The sequence below is a fragment of the Strongylocentrotus purpuratus genome, unplaced genomic scaffold, assembly GCF_000002235.5.
Source record: "Strongylocentrotus purpuratus isolate Spur 01 unplaced genomic scaffold, Spur_5.0 spur5_scaffold_13, whole genome shotgun sequence".
In the NCBI taxonomy this organism is placed as follows: domain Eukaryota; kingdom Metazoa; phylum Echinodermata; class Echinoidea; order Camarodonta; family Strongylocentrotidae; genus Strongylocentrotus; species Strongylocentrotus purpuratus.
This window is the reverse complement of record NW_022145598.1, coordinates 28,828,924-28,844,203: the sequence shown is the minus strand read 5'-3', so window position 1 is coordinate 28,844,203 and position 15,280 is coordinate 28,828,924. Positions and strand designations below refer to the sequence as shown.

Sequence of the window (15,280 nt, the reverse complement as noted above, 5' to 3'; positions counted from 1 at the left end):
CTTTTTATGCCTCCGCCACCGAAGGTGGTGCCGGAGGCATCATGTTTTCGGGTTGTCCGTCCGACGTCCGTACGTCCCGTAACGTCCGTCCCGTTTGACCGTCATCACAATATCTCAAGAACCATTTAAGATTTAAACTTAAGACTCTGGAATAGTATTTATCACCATAGGAAGACGATCTGATTAGATTTTGGAGTATGTAGGTCAAAGGTCACAGGTCACAGAGGTCAACTTATGAAATTCCTTGTATTGAGTTTGTTAGCGCGATAGCTCAAGAACCATTTGAGATTTAAACTTCAAACTTAGTGATAGTGTGTATCACTATAGGAAAACAATCTGATTACATTTTGGAGTACGTAGGTCAAAGGTCAAGGGTCATAGAGGTCAACTAATGAAATTCCATACATTGGGATTGTTATCATGATATCTCAAGAACCACTGGAGATTTAAACTTCAAACTTAGTGATAGTGTGTATCACTATAGGAAAACAATCTGATTACATTTTGGAGCACGTAGGTCAAAGGTCAAGGGTCATAGAGGTCAACTTATGAAATTCCATACATTGAGATTGTTATCATGATATCTCAAGAACCACTGGAGATGTAAAAACTTCAAACTTAAGGATAGTATGTATCACCATAGGAAAACAATCTGATTACATTTTGGAGCACGTAGGTCAAAGGTCAAGGGTCATAGAGGTCAACTTATGAAATTCCATACATTGAGATTGTTATCATGATATCTCAAGAACCACTGGAGATGTAAAAACTTCAAACTTAAGGATAGTATGTATCACCATAGGAAGACGATCTGATTAGATTTTGGAGCACGTAGGTCAAAGGTCAAGGGTCACAGAGGTCAACTTATGAAATTCCATACATTGAGATTGTTATCATAATATCTCAAGAACCACTGGAGATTTAAACTTCAAACTTAATGATCGTGTGTATCACCATATGAAGACAATCTGATTAGATTTTGGAGCACGTAGGTCAAAGGTCAAGGGTCACAGAGGTCAACTTATGAAATTCCATACATTGAGATTGTTATCATGATATCTCAAGAACCACTGGAGATTTAAACTCCAAACTTGTTTAAATTGCTCTATGGCGGAGGCATCATTTTCGACTGCGCGCAGTCAAAATTCCATCTAGTTTTTTTTAGGCCTAAGTCAACTGCTTTCCATTCTGATCATTCCAAAACTTCAAAATACACATATATACATGTACATGTATGTACCTTTATAAATTACACAATCAGCCTCTTTGCATATATGAGTTGACTGTTTTATTCACAATGTAGTTGCACAACCAGTCCTCAATTTTATCTTTAAATTGGATCTAAATCAAGCACACAAAAAGGAAGAGAGAGAGAGAGAGAGAGCGTGGTGATAGATACATACATGTAAGAGACTCGATTGAAGGAAGACGAGAGTAAACTGAAACATTGGGGCCCATAATCTAAAACTCCCAAGTGACATCTCAATGACTACCGGTACACTCTCTGAATCTTTTTTTTAAAGCATGAAGCACACTTGTCTTCCCCTGCTTCATGAAATGAACAATCCGATCCTGAGCTTGGGGTATATCATGGAGATGACATGAAATGTGGTAGTTACATTAATTCCTTAAAAAAAACTTTGCAATTTTTTTTTCTTTTTTTTCTTTTAGGTTGCATGAACTTCTCTTTTTCCATCAAGAAATGTGACGAGCTGTTGTAAAATCTCTAGATTCGACCTGCTGGATATGATTTGATTTTGCATCTCACTCTAGTCTGAGCTATCTTCCCTGGCTTAGCCTTCTATGGGTCAAGACTTTCTTTTGTACAGGTGTATTTTCATATGTGAATGTCTGTTTGTACTCTAATTTTGGGATAGAGAAATTTAAGTGGGCGATCATTTATTACATAACACTTATGATATTGATCATATTTTCATTTAATAACTATTTGTATTATGGAAAAACTGCATTTGTTGTCATCCTTCAATAGACATTGAGGCACCCATTGCCATCTGCCCTGTGGACATCACTAGGAACACAGATTTAGGACAGGCCTATGCCACCATATCCTGGAGCAGCCCTCGAGGCACAGACAACTCGGGAACCATATCAAGCATCAACGCAGATCCCCGTGAAGGGCAGTTTGCGATTGGTAGTCATGTGATCACTGTGACGGTGGTTGATCCTGCAGGCCTGGAAGGCCAGTGCACCTTTGATATTGTGGTTCAAGGTACTTATACTGAGTTTACATCGTCAGTTTGGAGCCAGATGGGCATTACTGTCCTAGTTAAAGCCATTCTAGCTCCAGAAAAATGATATGAAGATAATGAAAAGCCATGTTTGAAACCTGAGGGGGGGGGGGGGGGGACTGAAAATAATGTAATTATCTTATATTTCAATAAACAGGATACATTCTATGACTGGTGAGATTTATTGGTTTATTTAATATAGTCTGTGTACATAAGAAAATGTCCTTCCTTTTTCTATTGGTACTTGCCGAGCATATACATGTATACTGGCAAATAATTTTCTAGTTACTTATCTTTACTCTTTAATCAGTTACATATTTCCAACAATTTTGCAATCTATTTTTTTTTCCAAGGCTATTCTTTATTTGAAAAACAACAACAAACAAACAAGAATATAATGAAAAAGTTATGCAAAGGAGATATAAGAAATAATAAGTCATTAAGTGGAGGTGTTTTGTTTTTATGTGCAGATAATGAGGCACCAACATTGGAATGTCCTGCCACCATTGAAGTAAGCACAGATGTGGGTAGTCCCTCATCCATCGTCACCTGGACAGTCTTGGGCCAAGATAACTCTGGCTCAGTATCTAGTCTTTCATCATCACCGTCTTCTGGGGAAAGCTTTGCAATCAGTACCACCACTGTCGTAGTCACAGCTCTTGATCAAAGTGGCAATATGGGACAGTGCTCGTTCAATGTTATTGTGTTCGGTGAGTTGTCTGGTTATGTTATGTTTCACCTTGTTCTGTTTTATTTTAGTTTTGCACCCAAGCCCAAGGGTATGAATTTTCATGAATTTTCATGTAGGAGTGATCTAAATAGTAATATAGATTTTTTTTTTTTTTTTTTGCTGCAGTTCACCATTTTGCCACAGGCCCCATGCATACTGAAATATATATTTGGTTTTTACCTTTTTTGTTGGAAAAACTATTATTTAAAAAAAAACTTGTAGACTTAATGGCCCAAATTCACAAAGCAAGGTTTGAGCTCAAACCTCCTTTTGTTTCGCCAAACCTCCTTTTGTTCTTTACAAACCAGGTTTGTAAAAAACGTGTAAAACGCGTCATATGACGTACGAAAACTAAGGTTTGTCGACAAACCTCCTTTGTGAATTCGGGCCAAAGACTTTGGTACTAAATGAATATTTATATATATGAAGTGCATGATCCCATCTCACATTTTACACAAACTACTCCCTGATAAAGAATGGTTTTACAGCAGTAATATGTTGGTATTCTTGAAAGCATACATCGACTCCTTGTTTTAACCCAGACTGTGTCTACCGATTTACAGAGTACCAAACGCCAACCTCATTATTCTGCAGAAATTACCGTTATTTTACAAGCAAATGATTAAACTGAAATAATGTCATTGCAATATGAATATTTCATGTTCATTTAATGGTTGGATTCATTTTGTGACAGAACTAATGTGATTTGAAAGGGATAAAGAGTTTGACACTTGGCACTCCAGAAGTGAGTTGACTATTAACTGGATGGTTTAACTAAGTCCATGCACATCTATGAATATAAGCTCATCACTGTTGGGCTATGCTTTTGTCTTTTTTAAAAAGATTCTGAACTGCCTGTCATCACGTGCCCTGCCAGCATAATCCAAGCCACTGACCTGGGTAGCTCATCTGCCACTGTCATGTGGCAAGTCACTGCTGCAGATAATTCAGGGGATCCCCCCACCATTACATCATCACCCGAACCAGGCATGCTTTCCTTCGGTACTCTCACTGTGGTCGCCATGGCAATAGATTCATCAGAAAACACAGCATCATGCAGCTTTACAGTCCAAATCGTTGGTAAGTACATTTCATTTTTGTCTGTTCTGAAAAAATTCTGTGTTTGATATATAGGAAGAATATTTTGATTGTCAGCTATTGTTAAAGGGATCCGATAACTTTGTCTCAGATTCTGAAACAAAATCCTGAATTTAGCTCATGCTGCAATGATAATTATAAAACTTAAGGTCTGTCAAGAACTCCGATTTTTACAAGCCGATCGCCTGTCTGATTATCAAGATATTTATGATTGGAAATCGAAACCAAATTTTGTGTTTGCCAAACAGTTTTCATAGCACTACAGTCTTGGGGAAAACAAGTATGGTAAAACCGGTCACTCAAAGATTTTTACTTTTTTGAGGCACTTCTTGATCATTTTGAAGCGCGATTGTTTGAGGGCTTCAATATTACCCCACATAATACAGACACTGGTATCACGTAGGGCCATGCATCTCAGATTTAAAATTGCCTTTAAATCTCATATTTTTTTTAACCAAATGCAGATCCAGCTTTTAAATCCTAGCAAGGCTATGTTTTCAGTCAGCATGTTCATTGCTGTACCACTAATTGGCACAAACAATGGGTAGCAAGCATCAAGTAGGTATGTTAACTGCAGCATGGTGTGGGCCATGTGCATGTATTAAGTCTACTGTATAGACGGACATTGGAGAATCCAGTAGTCGTCAGGTTAATATGCTATGATGAAATTACTGTTCTACCATTTGTATGTAGGTAGATATATTCAACAGGCTATTGCCCCTTTCAACAAATAATGTGGCACGGGAATAATCTTTTTGATTGGCATGTAAAATTCAATGTGATTAATTTGAATGTAGACGAAGAAGCACCATCAATCACATGCCCAGACAACATCACAGTTGCAACCGATTTGGGCGCATCTTCAGCAATCATCACATGGGCTGGCCCATTTGCGTCAGACAACACTGGTCAAGCGACTGCCGTGACGGACATCTCATTAGGCCTCTGGCCAATAGGGATCCAGACAGTTACTGGCACAGCAGTGGACGGGTCTGGCAATGAGGCTCAGTGTACTTTCTGGGTGAATGTTCAAGGTGAGGCTCGACATGGCTTCAATGTTAAAGCTGGCATAATTGCCTGTAGGCTTTTACATATAATTATAGCTTAATTGCTTGTGAGTACGTTTCAAAATACCTCATACATGAATCTAGCTATTATATTTTCAAGTGCTATGTCTTGTCTGTCTTGTCGGATTTTTAGAGTTTTACATTTGATATTACAGTAGTTCCTCATACTTGTATTGTATTGTATTTTTATTTGTATAAAGGGTTTGTCCAAGTTGTCCAAGAAAATCAGTCTATATTGTTGTTCTTTGAGCAATAGCACCCATATGACAATGCAATTTTTTTATGCCTCCGTTACGAAGTAGCCGGAGGCATTATGTTTTCGGGTTGTCCGTCCGTCCGTCCGTACGTATGTACGTACGTACGTCCCGTTCTTGTGATCGCGTTATCTGAAGAACCGATCGATGGATTCCTGCCAAACTGTGGTCATGAACTGATTAGATTTTGGGGTCACGAGGTCAAAGGTCAAAGGTCACAGGGCTCATTAGGTATGCAAAAACAGCTCGTGATCGCGTTATCTGAAGAACCGATTGATGGATTCCTGCCAAACTTTGGTCATGTATGTATCATGCAGAGCCAATGAACTGATTAGATTTTGGGGTCATGAGGTTAAAGGTCAAAGGTCACAGGGCTCATTATGTATGCATAAACAGCTTGTGATCGCGTTATCTCAAGAACCGATTGATGGATTCCTGCCAAAATTAGGTCATGTATGTTACTTGCAGAGCCAATGAACTGAGTAGATTCTTGGTTCACAAGGTCAAAGGTCAAAGATCATGGGCTCATTATGTATGCAAAAATAGCTTGTGAACGCATTCTCATTAGAACTGACAGATGGATTACTATTTAACTCAGGACATCTTTCAGAGCCAATGAACTGAGTAGATTTTAGGGTCATGAGGTCAAAGATCAAAGGGTCATATATGTATATGAGAAATTGCTTGTAATCACGATATTCTGAGAACCTGTCAATGGATTACAATTGAACTTGAATTCAAAAAATTTCTTCAGTTTTGGTTTGTAAAATTGCTCTATGACGGAGGCATCATTTTCGACTACGCGCAGTCGAATTCCATCTAGTTGTCAATATCATGGTTTGGGGGAGAATATGCTTTTAAATACACAAAGACTATGTAGACATTGCTATTCTTACTCAAGCACAACTGCATGTTTTCATTCTGTAAGGCATATTTGAGCTTGCTGCATCTTGTGTGAAGAAACCCTATTGAACAATGTGTGTATTTTGTCCAGATTTGGAGAATCCAATGGTTTTGTGCCCAGCAGACATCACAAGTGAACTGGTACCAGACCCAGTCACATGGGATGCCACAGCTACTGATAACTCAGAGATGATTGCTAATCTCACCAGCAGTCCCTCTACATCCGATGTCGTCCTTGGGACAAACACAGTGACTGTGATAGCCATGGATCCTTCAGGCAACAAGGCGGAGTGCTCTTTTGTGGTCATTTTGACTGGTGGGTTGGACGCATGCTATATCTTCCATATACAGGCATATCCGTATAGTATAAATGTTTAGTATTCATAGGTTCAAAACCAAGTTGATGTGCTTGTGCCCTTTTGTAATGTAATTCTCATCAAGTCCCTCAGATAAATACAGCCATACATGTATGTCCTCATCGGTGCTTACCCACAAGTTTATTCTTGCTTTTTTTAAGAAGTGGGGTATGAAAAAAATATCAATCAATTATAACTTTACAACTACAATTATAACTCAGGGATGCAGACTTGTACGGGTTTTTCAAACCCTTTTCTGCATCCCTAGACATGCTTGTCTGAATAAATACAATACAATACAATACAATTACAAGAATTTAAATCCATTTGTTTCTTCCACCCTCCCAAGACAAAAGTCAAATTAGAATTGTATTTTTAAAAAAATGACTGTTCTTACATCATTGAGGAATCCCAAATGCTTACCGGTACTAAAAGTGAGAAAGTAAGAGTCTGTATGTCAACTTTTCTAAAGACCTGGGCCATATTCAATTCAAAACTTAAGTACCCAAATTTAAGCTTTTTACGTAGTATTTGACTTATTTACAATACTTAGCCAATTTTGGTATTCAATTCAAACTTTTAGCTAAAAATTTTACCCTAAATTTAAGACAGCTCCCTACCAGACTTAAGCTAAATATTTGGAGGCCTTGATTGGCAGGCATATGGTTTTCTTATGCACTATTATAACTTGAGCATAATTATATTAGCGTGCATTTATTTATGTCACAATGCTTATCAGTAAGTATTTTATTTAGATTTTGTCTCAGGTAAGTAAAAGTCTAAAATGCGATTTGAATACGAGATAAGTAAACTTCTTAGCTTAGCCATTTACTTAGTCAATTTCTAACTTATTCTAAGTAAGTATTGAATTGAATACCCATCCTGCTGTATACTGTATAGAAGTTGCAATACTTGATTAAAACATTTGATTTGCATTTATTAGATACCACTGCACCCACCATCATCTGTCCAGATGAAGTCTCCAGCACTCTGGCTGCTGGACAATCAAGCGTGACCCTAGCATGGGTAGAACCTTCAGCCACAGACCTCTCTGGCGATGTGACGGTCACCGCTTCACATTCTCCTGGAGATTATAGCATTGGTCAAGTCAATGTGACGGCCAGTGCGACAGATTCGTCTGGGAACCAAGCAAGTTGTTTCTTTCTTGTGACTGTCACAGGTAAATGGAGACCTTTGTGGCCGCAATTAGGTTCAGATGTGAGGCCCATTCAGACGTTGGGCAATAAACTGCTGAGAAAATTACCATGAAAAAAAAACAGAAGAGATATTTCTATATTTTCTATATTCTATGCTCTACATTTCTATATTTTGAAACACAGCGATCAAAGAGTGGACATCGTTTTAGTCAAAAGCAATAGAAATGTATGTACTATGGGTATTGCTATCTGGACAGGGGTATGCTTTACCCCTGACAATATTGCCTCTTGCCATTCGTTCACATGCAGAGTTTTGATGTAGCATTTTTAGGTTACTTTCTCCACGTGTGAACAAGGTTTTAGCCTGCTTCTAGAGAAAGAAATTCTCAAAGAACTAAGTCAAGTGAATGAAAGGAAACTAGAGTTGTAAAAGAATGTTGGGATAAACAAAATAGTGTTGAAGGTGACATAGTTAATCATCTCTGCTTATTATTACTGTGAGGCTGTGCATTTCCTTAATGTTTGGAAGAAATTAACATATTCACCCCCAAAATGCTGTACATTCTATTCTCCTCCCTGTTAGATATGCAAGATCCCATGATCAGCAGTTGTCCACCTTCCCAATCAGTCAATACCGATAACGGATTAGCCACTGCAGTGGTCAGTTGGACACCACCTACGGCCTCGGATAACTCTGGTTCTGTGTCGCTGACCTCTGACTACAGCTCTGGGGATCCCTTCCCTATTGGAAGCACTCGGGTGACTTACACAGCCACTGATGGCTCAGGCAATTCAGTCATGACGTGTACCTTTGATATAGCAGTGCATGGTGAGTTCTTTATGCTTTATGGAATTTAATAATGCAGAGTTGAAATCATGGAAGACTACGCTATGCAAAGTTATAACTGCAGGCTAGTGATCATGCATACTTTTCACTTTCTTGTCCCTGCTTGTACACATACTTCTGACTTTCTGACTTTCGTGGATCATTTGATCCAAGTATTGTAAGATGGAGTGGAAAAGGCACCAGGTTTTATAGGAACTGATATTGGTAAACTGTTTCAACATAACTTGGTTTCCATTTCCAAGTAATGATGCAGACCCTTATTATATTTATTTTTATGACAAAAAGTGTTTTGGACAATTCATATCAATAACTCTTCAAAATATTGTCCATATTCCTTCCAATGTCCCCATTCGCACTGTTATACATTACTTTATAAAGTCAAATTGTGTTAAACATTGAAGACCTAGATTGTTTGTACCTAATATATAGTTTGTATATGACATTTGGATTCTTTTTGCGGCTCGGGATGATAGTAGCCCCGAGATCACCTTGGCGATGATAGTTTTTCACACTTCGGAAAAGGCGCATGTACGGGACTAAAAACAGCGTGTGTGAAAAGCCAAAAAAAAATAGTCCGGGGTTAAGGATAGTATGGGGCTAAGCAAAGTACGGAGTTAAGCAAAACCAGTGTGAAAAGAGTACAATAGTACTATTTGCTGAGGGGCGCAGCAAAGAAGCAAATGGTACTTTTGGAGTCACCGAGGCCCATAGTTTTAACCAGTACCTCGAATAGAAGGCATGGTAGAAGACACAGGCTCACTTGTCTTGATAGAAATGCAACATATTCTATGTCTTATTTAATCTTTCTCACAGATAATGAGAAGCCAGTCATAAGTGGATGCCCAAGTGATCAGAATGTCACCACAGACTTTGGGAATGCTACCGCTGTAGTAACCTGGACACCACCTACACCAACAGATAACTCTGGTAACCAGACACTGACATCCACTGACAATCCTGGAGACTACTTTCCAACTGGAAACAACACAGTAACCTACTATGCAAGCGATGATGCAGGAAATACAGAAACATGCACCTTCTTTGTAGTTGTGTCTGGTAAGTGTTCATGTGAAAACGAAACCCAAGTGTTCATGTTTTTTTGGCCTTGGTATCGCGATATCTCAAGAACCACTTGATATTTAAAGGTGAATTTGGAAGAAAGTGATGAAAATTTGCATGTTTGCTATTGTTGGAATGCTTATGACATAAGGAATTCAAATATATTGATTGACAGAAATTTGCATGTGTTGTTAAATTATTATTAGACTTAGAAAGATAAATATTGTAAGCTGCCTTCTCGCTGGCAGCCGACGATGTACCTCGAGCTAGCTCCAGCCTATGTACTGGCAGATTAAGCTGTACTTGTGTCAATTTTGCTTGTATAATATTGTCAGGTTAAATATAATTAAATGTAGGCTTTTACATATAATTATAGCTTGCCTGTGAGAACGTTTCAAAATACCTGATACATGAATCTAGCTATTATATTTTCAAGTGCTATGTCTTGTCTGTCTTGTCAGATTTTTAGAGTTTTACATTTGATATTACAGTAGTTCCTCATACTTGTATTGTATTGTATTTTTATTTGTATAAAGGGTTTGTCCAAGTTGTCCAAGAAAATCAGTCTATATTGTGGTTCTTTGAGCAATAGCACCCATATGACAATGCAATTTTTTGTCAATATCATGGTTTGGAGGAGAATATGCTTTTAAATACACAAAGACTATGTAGACATTGCTATTCTTACTCAAGCACAACTGCATGTTTTCATTTTGTAAGGCATATTTGAGCTTGCTGCCTCTTGTGTGAAGAAACCCTATTGAACAATGTGTGCATGTATTTTGTCCAGATTTGGAGAATCCAGTGGTTTTGTGCCCAGCAGACATCACAAGTGAACTGGTAGCAGACCCAGTCACATGGGATGCCACAGCTACTGATAACTCAGAGATGATTGCTAATCTCACCAGCAGTCCCTCTACATCAGATGTCATCCTTGGGACAAACACAGTGACTGTGATAGCCATGGATCCTTCAGGCAACAAGGCGGAGTGCTCTTTTGTGGTCATTTTGACTGGTGGGTTGGACGCATGCTCATACTTGATTCTTCCATATACAGGCATATCCGTATAGTATAAATGTTTAGTATTCATAGGTTCAAAACCAAGTTGATGTGCTTGTGCCCTTTTGTAATGTAATTCTCATCAAGTCCCTCAGATAAATACAGCCATACATGTATGTCCCCATCGGTGCTTACCCACAAGTTTATTCTTGCTTTTTTTAAGAAGTCGGGTATGAAAAAAATATCAATCAATTATAACTTTACAAGAATTTAAATCCATTTGTTTCTTCCACCCTCCCAAGACAAAAGTCGAATTAGAATTGTATTTAAAAAAAATGACTGTTCTTACATCAATGAGGAATCCCAAATGCTTACTGGTACTAAAAGTGAGAAAGTAAGAAATCTGTATGTCAACTTTTCTAAAGACCTGGGCCATATTCAATTCAAAACTTAAGTACCCAATTTTAAGCTTTTTACGTAGTATTTGACTTATTTAAAATACTTAGCCAATTTTGGTATTCAATTCAAACTTTTAGCTAAGAATTTTAGCCTAAATTTAAGACAGCTCCCTACCAGAATTAAGCCAAATATTTGGAGGCCTTGATTAGCAGGCATATGGTTTTCTTACGCAGTATTATAACTTGCGCATAATTATATTAGCGCGCATTTATTGCAACGTGTTAATTGCGCATTACTTTTGATTGACCGTGTGATGTCACAATGCTTATTAGTAAGTATTTTATTAAGATTGTGTCTCAGGTAAGTAAAAGTCTAAAATGCGATTTGAATACGAGATAGTAAACTTCTTAGCTTAGCCATTTACTTAGTCAATTTCTAACTTATTCTAAGTAAGTATTGAATTGAATACCCATCCTGCTGTATACTGTATAGAAGTTCCAATACTTGATTAAAACATTTGATTTGCATTATTAGATACCACTGCACCCACCATCACCTGTCCTGATGATGTCTCCGGCACTCTGGCTGCTGGACAATCAAGCGTGACCCTAGCATGGGTAGAACCTTCAGCCACAGACCTCTCTGGCGATGTGACGGTCACCGCTTCACATTCTCCTGGAGATTATAGCATTGGTCAAGTCAATGTGACGGCCAGTGCGACAGATTCGTCTGGGAACCAAGCAAGCTGTTTCTTTCTTGTGACTGTCACAGGTAAATGGAGACCTTTGTGGCCGCATTTAGGTTCAGATGTGAGGCCCATTCAGATGTTGGGCAATAAACTGCTGAGAAAATTACCATGAAAAAAAACAGAAGAGATATTTCTATATTTTCTATATTTTCTATATTTTCTATATTCTATGCTCTACATTTCTATATTTTGAAACACAGCGATCAAAGAGTGGACATCGTTTTAGTCAAAAGCAATAGAAATGTATGTACTATGGGTATTGCTATCTGGACAGGGGTATCCTTCCCCCTGACAATATTGCCTCTTGCCATTTGTTCACATGCAGAGTTTTGATGTAGCATTTTTAGGTTACTTTCTTCATGTGTGAACAAGGTTTTAGTCTGCTTCTAGAGAAAGGAATTCTCAAAGAACTAAGTCAAGTGAATAAAAGGAAACTAGAGTTGTAAAAGAATGTTGGGATAAACAAAATAGTGTTGAAGGTGACATAGTTAATCATCTCTGAATGAGAAAAAACAGCAGCCCTTTATAAGGACTACTATGCTTATTATTACTGTGAGGTTGTGCATTTCCTTAATGTTTGGAAGAAATTAACATATTCAATCCCAAAATGCTATACATTCTATTCCCCTCCCTGTTAGATATGCAAGATCCCATGATCAGCAGTTGTCCACCTTCCCAATCAGTCAATACCGATAACGGATTAGCCACTGCAGTGGTCAGTTGGACACCACCTACGGCCTCGGATAACTCTGGTTCTGTGTCGCTGACCTCTGACTACAGCTCTTGGGATCCCTTCCCTATTGGAAGCACTCGGGTGACTTACACAGCCACTGATGGCTCAGGCAATTCAGTCATGACGTGTACCTTTGATATAGCAGTGCATGGTGAGTTCTTTATGCTTCATGGAATTTCATAATGCAGAGTTGAAATCATGGAAGACTACGCTATGCAAAGTTATAACTGCAGGCTAGTGATCATACTTTTCACTTTCTTGTCCCTGCTTGTACACATACTTCTGACTTTCTGACTTTCATGAATCATGTGATCCAAGTATTGTAAGATGGAGTGGAAAAGGCACCAGGTTTTATAGAAACTGATATTAGTAAACTGTTTCAACATAACTTGGTTTCCATTTCCAAGTAATGATGCAGACCCTTGTTATATTTATTTTTATGACAAAAAGTGTTTTGGACAATTCATGTCAACAACTCTTCAAAATATTGTCCATATTCCTTCCAATGTCCCCATTCGCACTGTTATACATTACTTTATAAAGTCAAATTGTGTTAAACATTGAAGACCTAGATTGTTTGTACCTAATATATAGTTTGTATATGACATTTGGATTCTTTTTGCGGCTCGCGATGATAGTAGCCCCGAGATCACCTCGGCGATGATAGTTTGCACCATTACTCTCGTAGTCGATTAATATTTGCTTACTATGTATTACCATGGAAAAACTATCTGGTTATATATTTTAGTAACTAGGTCTAAGGTTAGATAGGTCAACTTTTGTATTTCACCCTATTTTTTTTTGTTTTTTGTAGTATTGTTTTATTGTATTCATTCAGTACAAAATATATAACAAACAAATATACAGCTTCATTGATTTACATATATCAAAATATAAAGAAAATTGTACATTTCTCAAAAAATACATAAGATAGTTTAATACACAGTACATAATGTTTACATTTAATTACACTGAACGAATATTATAAATCAAAGAGTTACCTACAGACAGACAGACACACCACACACGCTCACATACTCAGACACACATACAAACTGACATATCCCCCTTCCCCCCTTCATTCCAAAGCTTAACAAATCCCCCCTCCCTGCCCGAGCATTCACATCTACACATTTGTTGGAAATCCTGTCTCTTCCTTTTCCTTAAGACCAAACTATACATTTAAACCAAAAAAAATGTCTGAGTCTGAAAAAGAAGTATTTGCCTCGCCGTCCTTAACTGTGGAAGTTGTCTTTTCTGAAGTGAAGTGTTAAAGTGCCTCTCTCCCCCGCTAATTCCTTTTCTTCTTGCCTATTTTCTATTATTCTTTTTTTAATTTCTTGAGGAATTGGGGGTCTATTTTGAGTTGAACTATATTTAAAAATCATATGTTTTGTTAAAAGAATTGGCCTTGGTATCGCGATATCTCAAGAACCATTAGCGATATAATGCTCAAACTTGTTGATAGTATACAAATATACACTGTCTTGAGAGTTTCTGGTTAAAACTACGCGCAATAGGTTACTCCAATACTGTTTTCACACTGGCAATATTTTGCTTAACCCTGTACTATAGGTGGGGTTAAGGGGGGGTCTTAGCCCTACCTATAGTACGGGGTTAAGCCTATTCCACTTTCTGTTCAGACTGGCTTTTACCAAAGTGGGCTAAAGTTGGCTAACCCCACCTATAGTACAGGGTTAACTAACCCTGCAAAATAGCAGGGCTAACTCCGCAATTGTGGTGCTAACTCCTGCTAACCCCGCAATTGCATGCAGTGCCAAGCAAATGAAGGAGAACAGAAACAAAAAATATTCCGGTACTACGCAATGGAGCGTATCCCAGCTGGGAAGATGCAAAGTATGTCCAATCATAACATTCACGATATCTGGGGTTAACGAATTGCAGTGAGAACAGCGTGAATTTTCTTATTCCAGAATAGGCACTAGTACGGGACTAAAAACAGCGTGTGTGAAAAGCCCCAAAAAATAGTCTGGGGTTAAGGATAGTACGGGGCTACCGGTAAGCAAAGTACGGGGTTAAGCAAAACCAGTGTGAAAAGAAGGGCTGAAGGGCGCAAATGGTACTTTTGGAGTCACCGAGACCCATAGTTTTAACCAGTACTTCGAATAGAAGGCATGGTATATTTTTTTTTATATCCTGCATCAAAAATTTATTTTTAAAAAAGATTTAAAATATTTTTTTTTTATTAAATTCAGATTTGAAGAAGAAAAAAAATCAATTAAAAAAAAAAAAAAATCACAATTTTTTTTCAACTCCCAAATAGTACTCCAAAATAGTACTTCTACTCCCAAATAGTACCCTCATATAGTTCTTTTTCAGAGGAACCTTAAAATAGATGAAATATTTCTGTTCACGTGACAAGCTCTCAACCAATCAAAAGCCAATAAATTGTTGATGCATGATATAATATTTATTATTAACATAGGAAGGCATTAGATTTAAGGTAAGTATAGATTAAAGTTCACGAAGGCCAATTATTGAAATTAAAGAGTTTTAGCCTTGCTATTGAAATATTTTAACATGTTGACAGTACTTCCAGAGCATGATGATCTGTTTAGGCTTGGCGTCAAAAATAAATATACCAGCCAGCGGCAGCTGACTGCACTTGTGCGTCCTGGCTGCATTTTTTAAATTAGCTCAACCGGCTACCGCTGGCGGT

General features: G+C 37.9%; 1 protein-coding gene across 4 annotated transcripts in view; it reads left to right on the top strand.

The window, feature by feature from the left end:
- LOC578156 (hyalin) overlaps positions 1-15,280 on the top strand; it is a 60,955-nt gene that overhangs the window by 25,489 nt on the left and 20,186 nt on the right. For 2 of the 4 annotated variants that reach the window (XM_030983297.1, XM_030983295.1), the window contains exons 9-16: positions 1,991-2,230; positions 2,720-2,959; positions 3,823-4,059; positions 4,875-5,111; positions 6,393-6,617; positions 7,601-7,837; positions 8,398-8,643; positions 9,475-9,717. In XM_030983297.1, the coding sequence (XP_030839157.1) occupies positions 1,991-2,230; positions 2,720-2,959; positions 3,823-4,059; positions 4,875-5,111; positions 6,393-6,617; positions 7,601-7,837; positions 8,398-8,643; positions 9,475-9,717 (1,905 nt within the window). Of the gene's footprint in view, positions 1-1,990; positions 2,231-2,719; positions 2,960-3,822; positions 4,060-4,874; positions 5,112-6,392; positions 6,618-7,600; positions 7,838-8,397; positions 8,644-9,474; positions 9,718-10,510; positions 10,736-11,653; positions 11,891-12,505; positions 12,752-15,280 lie in introns of all 4 variants that reach the window. The other 2 variants (XM_030983294.1, XM_030983296.1) reach the window with 2 other exon arrangements.